This window comes from Pipra filicauda, unplaced genomic scaffold (genome assembly GCF_003945595.2).
Source record: "Pipra filicauda isolate LSUMZ 115617 unplaced genomic scaffold, ASM394559v2 scaffold35_size7292922_pilon, whole genome shotgun sequence".
Taxonomy (NCBI): Eukaryota; Metazoa; Chordata; class Aves; order Passeriformes; family Pipridae; genus Pipra; species Pipra filicauda.
The window spans coordinates 3,255,310-3,273,015 of NW_024104487.1; the positions used below are offsets into that span (position 1 = coordinate 3,255,310).

At 38.3% G+C, this 17,706-nt stretch overlaps 1 protein-coding gene across 1 annotated transcript in view; it reads right to left on the minus strand.

Moving 5' to 3' along the window:
* DOCK8 (dedicator of cytokinesis 8) overlaps positions 1–17,706 on the minus strand; it is an 87,902-nt gene that overhangs the window by 49,135 nt on the left and 21,061 nt on the right. The window contains exons 3-14 of the mRNA XM_027709739.2: positions 15,136–15,311; positions 12,702–12,773; positions 9,379–9,502; positions 8,943–9,155; positions 8,315–8,400; positions 7,056–7,122; positions 6,658–6,807; positions 5,952–6,032; positions 4,994–5,153; positions 4,253–4,392; positions 3,932–4,025; positions 2,608–2,770 (exon numbers count right to left, since the gene is read on the minus strand). Of these exons, the coding sequence (XP_027565540.1) occupies positions 2,608–2,770; positions 3,932–4,025; positions 4,253–4,392; positions 4,994–5,153; positions 5,952–6,032; positions 6,658–6,807; positions 7,056–7,122; positions 8,315–8,400; positions 8,943–9,155; positions 9,379–9,502; positions 12,702–12,773; positions 15,136–15,311 (1,526 nt within the window). The remainder of the gene's footprint in view (positions 1–2,607; positions 2,771–3,931; positions 4,026–4,252; positions 4,393–4,993; positions 5,154–5,951; positions 6,033–6,657; positions 6,808–7,055; positions 7,123–8,314; positions 8,401–8,942; positions 9,156–9,378; positions 9,503–12,701; positions 12,774–15,135; positions 15,312–17,706) is intronic.

A 17,706-nucleotide genomic window follows, 5' to 3' on the forward strand; every position in this document is an offset into this window, starting at 1 on the left:
GAAATTACTTTTGTTCAGTGTGATTAAATTTCTCCCCTCATTCCCCATACAGAAAGTGCAGAGCTCTACCTCCAGATATAGTTAGATGTGCTTAAAAGGCAAAAGAGCCATTCAGGGGTCAGCATGAGTTTACAAAAGCCATGGCAGAGTACCCAACATCACTGAGAACAGAGTCCCAAAGGCCAGCAGAGTCCTGGGTGAGACACAGATCCAGACAGCTACTCCGGGTTGGAGACTGACCCAGCAGATGTATGACAGAGAAGAGGTTATTTCAGAATCAGTTACTTGCGGAGAAAGCTAAGGGCCCACCCAGCCTCATACAGGACACCATGCAGCAATTCTCACTCAAATTTGCTGACCTTCCTACACTTTCATGGGACTTAGCAGTGATTTGATCACTTCCTATGGGTAAAGCAATGCAGACCTATCTTCTGCCAAAATAAAATCTATTCAGAGTTTCAAGTCTGTGACCCTTCTCATTGAATATTCCTATTTGTAAATATTGCTTGTTCATATGTGTGACATAACAAAATCCTTCCCCTTGCTAGATTACACCTTGTGTGAGGTATCAACAAGCGCATCTCAAACTTCCAATGAATAGTAGGCATGTTCATTGATGACTGTGACAAGAATTCCATACATAGCAAAATACAGCATATGTGCAAGTAGTCCCTATCGAAACAAACCAGAAATGTCCTGCAGGTGAACAATGATGGATGGGTTAACATTGACATGTAAAACTTATGGTACTAGAAACAAAAACTGATACATCCATTAGTTACAATTTTCATTATTCACTGATTCCTCTACAGTTTTGGTGAGGAATCTTCAGGGAAAAAAAAAATTGAAAGTTAAAATGCACATCATAAATAGTTAACTAAATATGGAAACCTGCTCTAGTCAGCACAATGACAGAACTTCAACTTGTCACATTCAAGAGGGTGGGTATGTGTCATATATTCTGTATCTTACTATAGATAATTTGGATAAGCATCTAAATGATTTTTCTCACGCTGCTAAAATTTTGAATCACCTGAAGAGATGACCAATGGGCCTGCAGAAGACTCATAGGGCTACTATGCTATCTCTGGATTCCACGGGCAGAGAGGCAGAAAAGAGTAGATAATGCTGTGACAGCAGTAACACGAATGAGAGACCATTATACACCAATAGTCTTTCCTCATCCCAAACTAGTCAAGAATGGGGTAGAATGACTACCACCAAAGTAGAAGGCCTCCAGCTCACATTGTAGACTACAGCAAGTCTGAGCACAGCACTGAGTGGTTTGCAATTAAATGAAACAAAACAGCAAAGGAAAGGGTTTTTTCCCCCTTCCTCTAAAAATCCCCAAAGTGTTAGCCACTTCCCCATTAAAGAGAGGACTTCTGTGCTGATTAAGCTGAGTTACTGCTGAAGTGATGTGACAAATCCCTCTTCCTCAGCACCAACATTTCATAGTGGCAGTAAACAGCATAATTTTCATTTATACTTAATGAGAAAATAAAATGACAAACAACCTTTAAATTATATGATTTTTCCTATTAAAAATAGAAGGGTATGAAAGAAATAAATCTTGGAATGTTTTGACATTTTCAGGGAAGTATTTTTATTAAAGAAATATAAGTACACAACAAAAAGAAGTGCTCAATTTCACAGAGCACAAAGACAGTGGGCTGGCTGATCTCTCCGGCATAAATCAGAAATAGCATCATTTAAAATAATGGCATTACACCAGTAAAAAAAGCTAGCAAGAGCTGAGTTCAAAGACTATAACAGAAGACTCCACTTCTCCTATCACAAAGGAAAAAGCTATTATTAGAAAAAAAGGAGACTTTTTTCCTCTGAAATACCTTACTTTGGCAAAAAAAACCCCCAAAAAAACCAAAGAAGTAAACACAACCTTTGCATTTCTTCTAAAGATTCAGGAGAAAAACTGAAGATAGGTGTTTCACTAGTATTTGTCTGGACATTTGCACAGGTATAGTTATGCCAGTTTGTGTTTTTATAGGTTTTCATTTATTTGGTATTCAAGTACATTTCTATATTCATGGTAATGTTGATAGAAAACAGGTAATTATTTTATTCATTTTTCATTCTTTTTAATGTCTGCATGCATAGCAATGGTTTGCAGAACTTACAATCAAAAAATTAGGAAACATTAAATCAGCTGTATCACACTACGAGGCCATGAGAATCAGTTATGACTAAATTGCTTAAATAAGACAGGATGATTCTACTTTTCAGATTAGAGGAAAGGAAATAAAATAACAAAAACACTTCATATGTGGCTCTATTTAAATTCAGAGTTACTTTGCATAGTTTAGTTTAATCTCAGACTCCAAGAGAGAAAGAGAGAAAAAGAGAAAGAGAGAAAAAGAGAAAGAATAAAATTTTCAAGGGACAACACAATTAGATTAATAAATACATTATGGAATATCCTGCAGGTATTTTATCTTGAAATAGCTAATACGATTAAACTGTCAGCCTAATGCATAGTCTTTCTTTTTTATATATATATTTAGTTTCTATTTCTGAAAAAAAATCTAAGTCACAATTATTTTTTAAAATAGATCTTTAAAAATTTAAAAAATATACATTCTTTCTTACCTATAAATGGTATGGGGAACATACACTTCTCTAACTGGGAATTCCAAAATCTCTTTGTGGGGACGATTACGGTTTTCTGGAAATGGCTTCACTGGCAGAAGTTCTGGTGTCAGACAATAACTAAGGTTTTCTGGAGCTGGGGAAATCTCCAGTTTAAGTGTTCCTTTAAAATTAAATCACAAAATCTCAGTAAAAATATAAAAAATAATCAATGTATAATAAAAGAAAGATGAAAACAATATATGAGGTTACATAGCAACAGTGCAGGAATAAGAACTGGATCTTGGGCTGCATGAGAAGGAAAGCATAAGTGTAGAAAGACTACAGAGGAAGTAGCCTACACACATCCCTTTACATCAGGACAAAATATGGCTTTTTATGCCTACCCTGTACTATTTCAAGTAAATAGAAAAAAGGAAGGAATACTATATGCTGGGTTGATATTCTAGTATCTTTTACACACAAATAATACAATATTTGTCTGGGAGACAAATAAAGATAAAAGGGCTGCTGTCTAATACAGTTCTCTCTCACTCTACTCGCTCCCCTCAGATTCTGCTCTGATTATTCTCTGCCAAATTAGACACCACCCACCAGGACAGCCAGGCTTGTAGTGGTCAGCAGTTAAACAGTTAATACTGGTAACATTCACCCAAGTATCAACAGACTGTCTGTTTAAATTCTGTGCTGTGATAACTGAAAACCCTTTGTGGAGCTCAGACTTGCCATTTCTGGCAATCAGTTAGAAAGGAAAAGCAGCTTTGCCCTCAGTTCATATTTTTTAAGGTTCCTCTGTGACCCAGAAGTGCCTGAGCTGTAATTTATATAAAATGAAAAATTAAGCTCGTCAGGGGTTTGACAGAAGCCAAACACTGTCTCTGCCTCTCTACTTTGCTAACTAACACTGACTCAAATACCAAACTAAGATGAACAGTGTATACATTTTAATCTCTCTCTACAAAATATGAGCCATTTCAAAGTATTGAAGGGAAATGACAAGGATCTTAGAAATTTGCTTTAAAGTACTGTCTTCAAACAGTTTGAACAATAAGAAAAGACATCCAGTAGATACACCGTAAATTAGAAAGGAAAGCAAATAATTTTAGAATATCAAACTAAATATAACTCTGCATACTAATTCACACAGAAAAAAAAATTCAAAATCATCTGTGTTCAGGTTGACACTGGGAACCCAGGAAGTTCCTAAATGGCACCCATTATAGGCTTTAAACCCGAGTTAATTATATTTTGGGGTTGGAATTTACAGAACAATTTAGGGGAGAAAAATACACATAACCCTTTCCATCCACAATTAACTACATACCTGGTAAAGTCTTAATTCGTCTTTGCAAGGAAGACGATCTTTTGAAATCAGCTAAAAATTTGAACAGATCTTCATCACTGAGCCTGTCTCCCTCCTACCAGGAGAAAGACAAAAATCAGTACCTTTATAACAACACTCCATAACACTGAAAAAAGGTTTGTAAGTGAACGATGATCCTGAGGCACGCAAAGCAAGTGCATTACTGTGTACTTGACATGTTATCCTCTGTCCCCACACAAATACAATTGGTAATTTTTCCCAACACAATTCACATTACATAGATGAAAAATTTCTAAGGAAAACAGAAAGAGAATCCAGTACCTGTTTAAAGAAGGTGCCAAGGGTCAGAGAGATTGTTTTGAAATTGGATGCTGGATAGCTGTCCTCTGAGCCGAGACTTCTCTCAGAAGGCCTTCTTGCCTGCAGCAGTGTTGCCCTCTTGTCACTAGTGGACCCCTTCCCTTCAAATGGAAATTAAATGAAACGTCATCTTGCTTTTTGCTTTTGCTGCACTACAAAGATTACAAGAATACCTAGAAAACCACAACTTCCCAGCAACATCAGAGGACAGAGTACCTAAAACATTGCACTTTTATTTCAGACTATGTGAAATAGTGGACACACCTAGAGAAGTGACATTATTTCTGCTGCAGAGCACAAGTTTACTCAAATTTTTAGTTCATGGGTGATGAAGCACATTAGTCAACGGTGTCAAACAATGGTCCTGAATGCCCTAGAAACTAAGATGATAGGTATTTTGATTGCACAGTATAGCTAACGAACTCCATGTGGTAAAGGGAGTTTTACTACTACAAAGCCAGCGTTCAGTGAAAATCAGGTCTAAACCAATAAAGAATATTTAGCAGACATAAAAATTAATATGCAGAGATGAAACAGTGAGGACGTTGACTTGTAAGTGGTTGTAGCACTGACAAGGAAGATTGAGAAGACGTGACTTTGAATCTGTTATTCACTCTCGATGCTAGAGTGAATGACATTGTTTCCTATATTCAGTCCCACTGAAGAGTAATTTTGCATTACTTAGAAAAGTTGGACAATTACCATTTAAACCTTCAGTGTCAGGTATTTCTCGTTCAAGTGTTGAAAGGTTGAAGAAATTAGTTAGGCTTATGGGAATCCAGGCGAATGGCATTCTGTATTTCCCCAACCGCTGACAAAAGGATTCAGCTTGTGCTTTCAGTTTTTCAATCTTTTCTTTTGTCTAAGACAAATAAAATAATGACTGTTAAAAAAAAAGCTATCAATTACTGTAATGCTATCATAGATAAAAATGTAAATTACATATTTACAGTTCAGTAAATAATTTGCAGCTATCTCTCATGTTTTCTTGCTACATCACTGTCAGAATTGTAGCTGTTTTGATTTGTACATTCAATTAGATTTCTTTTCAATGAGTTCATTTGCATCTGATCTTTATGGAGTGACCCACAAGTCCAGTATGAACCATCACCACGAAACATTAGCAGGTTCTATGTCTTTCATCAGATATTGAAAAAATATTCTACTGCTATTGAAAGCAATATTCTAAAGGTGAGACGTATGGAAGTCCAACAAACAGTTTCAGCCTGTTCCATGGAAGTAAGTGACCATGAATTCCTTGAATAGAGCTCATGTTATCTATGAATGACAGTACTGAACTAGCCACTACACACCACAACAGATTGTCTGCCCAACCAAACCAGTAACATGTCTCTGAAGTACAAATATTTCTGTGAATTCTACATTCTAGTCATCTCCTCTGCTCACCCCTACCTGCTTCATAACTCAAGACTTTGTCAGCATTAATTTCCAGAGGGGTCAGTAATGAAAATGCACCTTCCCTTCTCCTGACTTCTGTTGGTCACAGACACCAAACCGTGGATACACTAACTGGCTTCCCCTCCAGTGTTTCTGATATTCTGCCCTATTCCAAAGGGTCTGATCTTTATCTGTTTGGTTTTTTTTTTCACCTTGATCATGCATTTTTTCATCCAAACATTCTTTATAGTTATTTACTTACCTTGCCAGCCTCACTTTCTTTAAGAACCATATAGGGTTCTGCACAGTCTCCAATTTCTCCTTGCTGAAGCACTTTTTCTATCTACAAAAACCAGGAAAATAAGACACTCACAAATAAAAAATATTACCCAAATAGTAACATACTGTTTCTCTAGTAATATGAAATAGCCTGCCTAAATGTACAACACAAAATGTTTACGGAGTGACTGATACTAGACCTCTTAGTCTTCCATCTGTTGGAGGGCAGAAAACATATATGTGACAACACTGTCAATCAGTTACTACTGCATTTTCACTGAAATCAGGAAAATTAACACATTCTAAATTAAGTGGTTCAGGTTAAATCAGTTTCAGAATTAAACACACAAAATGATGCAAAGAGAAATAAATCAGAGCCAAAAAACTTCCACAGAATGTAAATAAAATTTTTAAAAGTGCCTTATTTCACTATACTTTTAATTTCCTTTTGGCAAAGATAGGAAATTCTAAGTATTTTGTATAACTAGAAGACAAGGTATCGATATAACTTCTAAGCTTTAAAGTGAGATATACCAAGTATATCTCACAGTATATCTGCACAGATACTAATAAAAACTACTAGAATTCATCTCATCTAGAGGAGACCCGTGTTTGCCGGCTTCATGAACTCAGACAACAGGCACAGCTGAAAACTGGAAGGACACTGTTGAAGCAGCGCTGTAACATACCTTTATTACCAGATATATATCTGATGAAGGATATGTGACAGAAAATACTGCCGATCTTGCCTGAGTAGACAAGTCAATGGAGGGTGTATGAGAACGCAAGAATCCTCTTAATGAGTCAGAGTTGAGGTCACAATGAAAATTTTCTGAGATCTTGAAAAGAAAAAGGATTAAAATACATTGCAGAGAAAAAGTGCTTCAAATTTTATTTTAAAACAAGTCAAAAGCAGTATCTAGAACTACGAACAACTGCAAGCATGTGACCTTGACTAAATAAAAGGAATCGTGGATCAGACTACATGTGTGAAACAGTTGCAGATATTTTTGTAAGGTTTCCTAAATTACTACTCCAGAGCTAAAAACCCAAGCCAACTCCACAAAAATATTGTATGCACACTTACCTTTTTTCTTTCCTTTATGTCATAGAGAGCTATGCATGCAAATAAAGGTTCGATCTCTATATCAAACCTGTTAGGGACAGACACACAAGACACTGATTGATACTGCACTCCTGCGGCTATGTATAATAAAAAAAAATAAAAGGGCTTTATTTTGACTGGCACTTTTGTTAGAAAATAAGGAGAAATACTTAGCTCCAGACCTCAGCTCTCTCCAAGTGTGGAGGATTTTTTTATTTGTGCATTATATTATAAGATTTCAAGAGGAAATAATGGAAGTAAACTGCATTCTATGTATTTTCTAAATTTGACAGAAACTGATCTCAGATATCAGTTAAAATTATTGTATCTTTCTTGCCTTTTTTTTTTTTCTGTGTATGAAGTTGTGCTGGTTTTGGCTGGGGTAGAATTAATTTTCTTCACAGTGCTTGGTGTGGGGCTGTGTTTTGGATTTGTGCTGAATGCAGCGTTGATAATATAGGGATGTTATACATATTATATATATATAATATATAATAACAAAACCAAAAAGTTTTTGTTATTGCCGAGCAGTGCTTGCACAGAGCCAAGGTTTTTTCAGCTTTTCATACTGCCATGATGGTGAGGAGACTAGGGTGCATGGGAGGTTGGGAGGAGACGCAGCCTGGACGGATGACCCCAACTGATGAAAAGGATATTCCACACCATATTCCAGGTATGACATCATGCTCAGTATAAAAAGTGGGGAGAAGAAGGAGGAAAGGAGGGGATGTTTAGAGTGATGGTGTTTGTCTTCCCACATAACTGTTACATGTGATGGGTCCCTGCTCTCCTGGATATGCCTGCCCACGCAGGAAGCAGTGAGTTAATTCCTTTCTTTTTGCTCTGCTTGCATATGCAGCTTTTGCTTTTCCCACTAAGCTGTCTGTGCCTTAACCGATGAGTTTTATAGCTTTTTGATTCTCTCCCCAGTATCACTGGTGGGGGAGTGAGTGAGTGGCCACGTAGGGCTTGGTTGCCAGCAGGGGTGAAACCATGACAAAAGTCCAGTAGTGTGTAGGAACCAATCTGGTTTGTTTGAAATATATAATTTGGGCTCACTCCCAACTCCTTTTCACCCTGACAAGTTAAAGAGTTCTGTAAAGAGGGACAGAAATAGTCCTCTGCTACCCTAAGGAAGAACACGTGATCATGTGAATTGCTGTACAGGACACCTGCAGTGGTGTCACAGTGGGCAGAGAATTTCTGAGAAATGGTGACCGAAGTTTGTGAAGGATACTTACTTCAGAGTCTGCAGCTTCACCAAAATCCTGTTGCCCAGATGTTCCTTCGGGCGATCCGGCACTGGCCGTATTTCCACTGCATCTTCCTATAATTACACAGTAATTATAGTAATACTCAACCAAAACAACTGTAAATTTACGTACTTGGATAAAACCTTTATGTAATGGTAGCGGGGCTGCTGCTACAGACTAGCACCTTCCCCCACTCAGTGGGCACTTAATCTCTCCAGAGATGAAAAATAATTGATTTACTATTTCTAAATATTTACATTCCTGACCCCCATCTGGCATTTACACCAAATATTTACACTTCTGGACCCCCAGTGAGAATTACAGGGAAGGGTAACACCCTCACATAGCCCTATCACCAGCATGTGGCTTGACCAACACTGAGAGGGGTATAACGGGGCCTCAGGCAACACTGCGAGTCCAAGTTCAAACCCCCCCATGAAAACTGAAGACAGCTGACAGGAGCCCATGATGACATGCCTTCACCCTGTTATTATTCAAGGGAGACAACTATCCAGGCCATAAACCCTGTGTTTGAACTGTGGTGCAGCTTTAACCTGACTAATGCCAGGACAGCCAGCTGGGGAAAACCAATAGGACAGCCAGCCTCCCAGCTCACCTCATCCACAGAGGGGTAGAGGGCGAGGAGCTCAGGGTGCCTGTTGGTGCGCCGTGCCTCCTCATTCTGCCTCTCAAACTCCTCAGCGCTGACGTGCCGCAGCAGATTCTCCAAGCGGGGGTCTGGCTGCAGGCTGCGGAGCTCGAAGTAAGAGGAGGCAAGGGTCGTCCTGGAGGCCTCCTCAGGGAGAGCATGGACGTGTTGGGGTCCCACCTGTTGGAAAGCAGCAAAATGGCAAGCTGTGGCTTGAGCACCAGGGTGCCAGGGAACGACTCTTGGTGGTCTGGCAGAGGGGATCTTAACGCCGCCTCTGCCATGAGGCCTCATGGCGAGCATGGTGCTCCGCTTGATGCCATTACAGAGATCCTGGGATGGATGATTCTTTTGAGGGAAGCTGCAGTATTTGGTTACTTCTCCCAAAGTTAAGAAAATGTACCTGGAAACTTGCATCGCCAGAATCCACTGTTTCTGATTCAAAGGTTTGTTTTTGAAGCGTCTTGTGAAAATCTTTTCGGGATCCCCTATTTTTCAGGCTACATGTATCTGAATTCCCTTGGTTCCTTTCTCAGACAAGCCCAAGAAAGTCAGGATATCATGAGGAGGAGTTAAGGGAAAATAAAACAGAAAAGACAAATAAAAACATATTAAAGAACTGTAAACATTGTTCTGCAAAAGAGCAGCACGGCACACCTTTTATGCAAAAATGTGACATTTCACAACTTTAATTTCTTTTAACACACCACTGCAACTCTATCATCTATATTAAGAACAGTTTTAAAAGGAAGAAAATTCATTCAGATCACTTTTGCAAAGACTACGAACCTGAGACAGCACCAAAACCAGTCCTAGGTACAAATTCAGCCCTGATCTCCTCATTAGACACAGTTATTATTTCAGTGACCTTAAGAACATGGATTTGGATCACTTATCTTTTGGCTGGATCTGCTTCTGCAATTATACATCCAAAAGCTTAGTGCTCTTATCCTGGACCTAGCTAGCATCCCAAGTTAAACACAAGCAACAATCTACACCTTTCAAACAATGCCCATTTTTGAAGAGGGCTATTGCTATGGCACAATGTAACGCTCTCTGCTGGCAACTTTGCAAAATTTGCAGCAAGGTACCAATTTCAAGTTCCATTTTTGAGGCAGATGGAAAATCCTGAAAAAAAAGATACCAGATGCACCCAGAGCTCTGCTTCTTTCACTTTAGTATACAATTTGCTAAATCCTTTGATGGCCTTTTTACAATCAGCCACCTTAGTTACATGATCCTGCTTTGTTCATTTGCCCTCCCAAGGCGATGGCAAAACATTTGAGTACTTTCATAAAGAAGCCACAATAAGCAATTATTGATCATGGAGACACCTTTTTTATTACATTTTGGGAGTAACTGAATTATATGCTCTGATGTGTTTTAGTTTTAATTGTTTGCATTTTAATCATTTACCAGTTCACTGCAATGAAAACTGAAGTCATAAAAGAGACAATCCCAGCTCTCCTTGGATGTGACCTTGTTTTGGAGCCACCATAATACTCCAGAATGGAAGACAGGAATTCTGCATGACTTTAAGCATTCAAAAGAGGTTGTGTAGATAATTTTCTCACTACCTCCAGTGGCAAACGATTAATCAAGAAATTTATGTACCTGAGTTCACACTTTGCCTCTGGTTTACAAGGTACAATAGAGATGCCTTTCCCCTAAAGTACTCCTGGAAAATTTATTTATATTGTTTATTTATTTTGAAAAGCATGGTAGCAATTAAAACTCACCAAGTGGCAAACCATGCTTTTACCACACATGTCAATTTAATGGCCACACACTGAATTAAGTAAATGGAATGAGGAAAAGGAACAAAGGACAACTGAAAGGAGAAACAGACAGGCAGAGGAACAAGCCCCCCATGCAGCCTCTGGCAAAAACTGAACTCCATCTGTGTCCAGCTTCTCTGCCACATATCTCTCTGCTCTCGAGCACAAGGACCACCTCTGCTCACGCCACTCACTGAAGATTCCTCAGTCTCCTGTTCTGAACCTTCTCATTCATGAATGCATGAAAATCACTTAGGCATTCCTCTCATCCATAGCTCACCAATCAGCAACCTATCCTATGAATCTGCTTCCTATGTAGGCAACTCCAGTTTTTCCAGCCTTTCTCAAGACAATGGAAAGCCTTCTATAATTACTTTTTTTCTCACTCCTCTCTTGATATCTTTTCTTCTCCTTCCTGTTCTGAGAATAGTGTCCAAGCACTAACATGAGATTACCAATAACAATCTATAATTTTTTTATGTGCCACTGCAGCATATTTGACACTGCCTTGTTCTTTCCAATTTTTAATAACTTGCTTGCATTGTTAGCCACAGCCAACAAAGCTCAGCTCTCTGGCATAGTCCATCATCATGTTTACCACAGAGTCCACTGCAAAAAAAGTTTCTGAATGCAAATTTACCTTATCTGAATGAATGAAATACTAAAACATGCAACAAAACTTTCCACATATGTGTATTTCTATGGTTCCATTCACAGTTCTACCAGTACTCCTAAATGCAGAAACAGCTATGTTCTATTTTTCACCTTACTTACTTTACTGTTCACTCAACAAAGTGCACGAACAAAGCTGCACACTCGCTCTTTACAGTGTGCTCAGAACAATGCTGTGGGAAAGAGCAGCACAGATGGAGAGCCCGCAAAACCTATGAGCCTATTTTTGGTGACTCACTGTGAAACAGTTCTGAGAATTCAATCAATTTCATCAGCACCCCTGGAGGAAGTATCTTGATAACCCTCAGCAGCTACTCCGCTGAGGAGCACAAGCTGCGCAGTTTAACAATGCAATTCCTTTACAATAACCAGGAGTCAACCCATACAGCACTGACTGCTGATGTACGTTATGTTAGAAAAGCAGAGAGCAGCAAGGGCGGGTGAAGGGGCACAACACAGTGGTAGCAAATGTGCCAGCACTCCACTATCACCTGCTCCTACTGCTTCTTGAGAACAGGCTATGAGTGCATGAGGGGATGAATGGAAGTGTTACAGAAAAATAGAGCTCCAAAACCCTCTTTCTGAAGAACAAAATGGGGTGACGGGGAAGAAGGCAAGATATCCCCATTCCCCAGACTCCCCTAAGAGTCTGGGGACAGGTAACCTTGCATAGAAAACACTGACTGAGAGTGCCTTTCACATTTAACATATGTAATGGAAAATATAATATAATATAATATGGTAAATGAAAGGAAATTAAGTCACTTAGACTACAGATGCAGTTCTGTGTGTTGAATTACACTGGCCTCAAATGCAGAAATAATTTTTTTTTACTTACGTAAAATAGTAAAGTAGGCTATAACACTAATAATCCCATGAATACACTCAGTCACTGCTGGGAAAGCCCGTAGTCCTTGAGTTTTCAGACACCATTAGAAATCAGATTGTGTTGAATTTTCAGGGCATGGATAGGAGAAAAGCATGCAAATGTAATCTTTATCCCTGTTATCTTTCCTTTTAGTGGGATCACATTGTACTAGTATTCCTGATTTAGATAAATCAGCATTATATAAGTTGATGTGAATTTCTTCCTACTTAATTCCCAGAGTGTCTGATAATTAAGAAGCAGACGCAATAGCTCAATGAAAAGTCAGTTCTTGTCTTCAACCACTGATTAAAATCATCAGTCTTTAGGATTACTTATAACAGCAAGATCTCCTCTCTGATAAATAAGATGGAATGTATTTTTGATTTTATTTAATTATATGTAGCTTACTTTCGATTCACAATCAGCCACTCACGGATATATGTCTGAACACAGTCTTTGACATGTGAGTCCAGTTCAACCCTGTGGAAAAAGCAACATATTGTAAATATTTTAGCACCTAAGTCATACTTTCAGGACAAAGAAATTTATATAAACATGCTGTTCAGAAAAAGGACTCTCTATTAGTCCTCTTCTGTGTATTTATTTTACTGCTAAACTATCGTTTGACGTTCAAAAAATTCTGTGTACTGCATGAATTCCCTGATGCATGTTTTTGTTACTGTGTTTATAAATTTACAAACATACATTAATAGAGGTAACCATGGGCCACACTATTTATTTCATAAATATAATATTGATGTTGCTGCAAAATACACTTTCCATACAGAACATGTAATAGATTTGCAACTGATTACCAAGACCGGGTAACAGCTGATGTGGGTTCATGTGTGCAGGACAGAGGCTTGGCTGATGCCAGGCTGCTCTGTGCCCCTGCCACCGTGGTTTCTGTATCTGGTTTGGGTGGGAGGTATGTCTGCAAGCAGGCAGCATGTTAACCCAGTTCGGTCAGTGGTATCTGCTTCCTGCTCTCGGTGCACAAAGACATCAAAGACTGCACTGCCTGCAGGCCAATCTTTGGTGCATGCTCCTTCTGTGTTCTCATCTTCCCTAACATATCTTCGCATCCTTGATCAGGATTTTCTGTGAAAACACTAATATCAGTGATAGCAATGTGAACAGCTAAATGGCAAGCTGCTGTGTAAAAAAACCTCTTAATGTCTCTGTGGTGTAAATCAGGCTTAAAACTGATTGTACAGCATGAGTCTACACGTTCTCCTACTGGAAAAACAAACAGATAATTTTCAAACATCAGGCATGTTGGGAAGTAACCTTGGAAACGGGAAAAATATTTCAGATCTAATTTCAAAAGCTGGATACTTTTTAAAATATTTTTGTTCATCATTTAAATAAAGGGGAACTTCAAGCAGCAAAATATTCACTGTCTCCCACATCAATTCTCTCTCTCCAATGCACAGGAAAACAAGAATTCATTATAAAGATATGAACTTTTTCTGTGAGTAAATTCAGGTGAAAATCACCTTTTCTGCAAAGGTTAGACAATCCCCTAGAAACTGTATGATTCTCAGGTGACCTAGTGTGACACCTCATCTCTACTGCCTTTGCTCTCCTGAACTTCCTGAGAGATGCACTGGGCCAAGAAGAGACTTGCAGACCAAGACCTTGTTTAGAGAGGGATTCTCAGCTAGTTTACATACAGCTGGCAAAAATCATACAAACTTTGTTTCCTGCTTAGCCTCATTGCATTTAGTGTGTTGGGCAGAAAACACTGAACAAATACTGCTGTTGTATAGGTCTCTAATTTATACAGCTGGCTGGTGAATTAGAGCAGCCTGTAGCATTTGCAGGAACAGAGGGGAATGCAGGTCTGCCCTGTGAGCCAAGACACCATAAACTAAGTCTGTTTGTCCCTTCATTGTTCAGGCTCAACACAGCAGAGAATATAGACTGTGCTGTTCGTTTCCTGAATAAACTGGTAGGAGTGCACCCCCCATCCCAAACACATTGCACACTTAGCCATCTTTATAGACATAACAGTTTGGGGCTAAACTGGTGCTGACTTCAAGTTTATCTCATGGTTACTGCTTGCAAAATTCAATAGGCCTTTGAGGTTCTACTTAAAGGTACCATTTACAGTGAAACAGTCCTTGAAGAGTATTTTGTATACAAACGATAGACTCACTTAAACCACATCAGAAAACTCTCCTATGGATTTTCTTATTCTGAAAAATTCTGTTGCTGATGCTGTGCCTGTTTAAATATTTGCAGGACTGTTGAGCGCTACTGTCAGCACATGCTACCTATTTAACTGAAGCTGTTGAAAGCAGTGGAATTATTTTATCAGTGTCAGTCTGAAACCAAAAACTACTTCCACACTAGAAATTAACACTTTTTTTTTCTCTCCAAACCTTGAGAAGTATGAACTATTTCGCCCCATTTAAGCAAGACAGTTACTGAGAAAGAGTCTTAGTGATCTGATCAATGTCATGTAACACAAAGCTGAAAAAAGAAAAAAAAAAAGTAAACCCCTTCAATCCTGTGCTTACTACACGATCAGAATCAACTTCCATCTCTGGCATCACAGCTGCAAAAATTACTTTTCATACTATTCTCCTGCCCTTCTTTACTCTTATTTCTGGTTTACATCTATCTCATTTCTGCCGCTACCAGCAAGCTTAGGAAGTTGTGTAAACACTTGCATAATTTTAAGCGTGCAAAGAGGCCTAACAGAATCAATGGCAAAGTTCAAACATTCATCAACTGTGTAGTGGATGGATGGATGGTAGAATGAGGTGTTTGGATCAACATCTTCAAAACTATTTTTACACCTGCTGCATCTCAGAGGGAGAAAAACTCTCCTTACCCATCTTCTGGCACAGAAGGTTGCAAAGTCCTGCACTCTTTGGGTGTAAAGAGAACATCCAAGTCATCTTCAGGAAAATCCCCAAGTTCTTGTGCTAGTTCTGAGTCCAAGTTGTTCAGCTGTGTCATTAGGAAGCCTTCAAAATCTACTGGGTCTACTGCGTCATAAAAGGAAGGCTAATGAGAAATAAAGAGGCACATTTTAGCAACAGATGGCTTTTCCTGATAGTGTAATTTAGGCTTATTTATTTAATTATTGTGATTGTCCCATTATGTATTAAACATCAGAAACAAACGTCTAACCTTCTCACCTAGGAATAAAAAAGGATAAGGGAAGGTGACCAAAATGACAGTGGCAGACAGCACTAGCTGGCAGGGAGCTGCCGATGGACAGGAGAGAGGAGACAAAACACACTGTGAATAACAAGGAAGTTAACTCTTCAGAGTTAAGGACCAACTAAAGACTGTGTGCTTTCAACTGCCAACAAAGTTGGGGACTATACTCAAAATAAGAAAAAATTATTTTTCTAACTATTTCAGTAAGAATGCTACTGATTTGTATATTATTGGAGTTCTAATTTTATCATATTTGTCAAGGGTTTGTGGAGTACATGTGCAAAATATTACATGGAACTACTAAAGTTGTTACTGCAAACCTGAGATATTCACCATTTCTACACCACATGGCATTGTTGTATCTCATTACATTTAATTAGCCATTTTTACACAGAATGCCTGATCAGAACAAAGCTCAACAAGTACAAGCTCTACCACTCACACACGCTATTAAGCTGTCTGGTTCTTTTCATCTGTTTAATGTCAAAAACAGAGGCAGAAAATCTTGTTTGATTTGGTACCTAGAGTTGTTTCATATACACATAAATGTGACTTCATATTAGTGTATGTTATTCTGTGTTCAGATAAAACTGAAAATTATTTTACTTGCTGTATAGTCAATAAAAATACTGTGTATCTCTTTAGGAAATAAAACATCTGTCCAGTTGAGTACAGAGACTAAAATCTCTTATAGTTGATTTTCTTGACAAGTCAAAAACAGATCTAAAAACTACAGCTTTAGAAAACTTATAGCTAATGTTCTGTGAGTTCCAGAAAGGCTGATGAAACCTCAGCATAGTAAGAGCGCGGAAAATTAGTTACAGCATTTGAATAATAGCACTGGTATAACTTTTATACTAGAAGGAAGAATTCTAGCAAACACTAGCTATCAAATCATCCTCGCCTGTAAAGAGCAAGGGTTGCATTGCACTTGCACTTTGATTAGCCCAAATACCTTTCACAAGGCTGTCTTCTGAAGCTGGTAGCAAAAAATACCTTTGTGGTGCTGTTGATGTGGAGTGAGAAAAAGAAGTCCCTGATATCAAAATTGCCTTTATATTCAACGATACTGTGGCTACTGCTATTTTTTTATTAATTATCAGCATAATATCCCTGAAGCTCTCCTGCTGTACTGCCAGTGGGTAAAACATTACATGTTAGTGTATATACATGTACAGATTAGAGATGTAGAGATTTATAGATCTAAATATATTTAAAAATATATAAATAAAGTATATTAAAAATAAATATATTTTATATATTTAGATCAACTAAAAAAGTAAATCCCAAAAGGTTAAAGCAAAACTGCTTAAAATGTACATATACTACATCTTTTCAGTTGCTGAAGATGTAATGTTTTATATGCAAAATACTTTTGCTTAATTCAATCTAATTTTCAATTAAGCATTGCACTCCCTTTCAGAAATCACACTTTTCCATTCTGATGAGTCAAATCCATCGCATTTCATTGTCTCCTTTTTCTAGTTCAACTGTTAACAATAATCTTTAACCATTAGTAATATGTGCTTTTGACTATTGTAAATTAGACACAAATGTAAAAAAGATAGTGTAAAAAGTAAATGCAGGTGGAGGGTAATGGTCTCCCTAACAATTGGTGCAAATTTTCAAAGGAAACAGAGATAATGGTTTAACTAAGAAGCCAACACTCCGTTCACACATTATAGAAGTGTGCAAAACAATTTTATACAGAAAATGCCATAAATCATTACTGCAAACATACCTTTTTAAGGATGATGAATTAGAGGCATGTAGATTGTGACAGCACACAAAATGGCGGCTACGGTGTAATACTTGGTAAACGCAACGTTACCAAGTTTCTCAGGAGCAAAAGCAGTTGTCTGCATGCAGAAGAAGGAACCCAGCCTCTAACCGCAAGGAACAAGTTAGACACCACAGCATTTCAGATTAAGGAAGTGAGTAGTGGCGGGAGGCCCCAACACACAGGAAGCAACTGCTTACATCTAGTGTTCTACATCTTTCACATTCACTGGTGCACAAAGACTTTTCCTGCTTCTACTTACCAGGTCTCACAAAAAGAAATAAAAATTAAAAGGGTAGGGAGAGGAAGAGTACCAAAATTGTAGTTAGTTTCATTTACGCCATAGTATGTTTGTAGAACACTTATACTACTGAAAGGTAATAAAAAGATCTGGGATTTTTCCCCTTTGTCATAAGGGCAGTGTCATAGGGCTGGAGATGATTTGGAGACATGTAA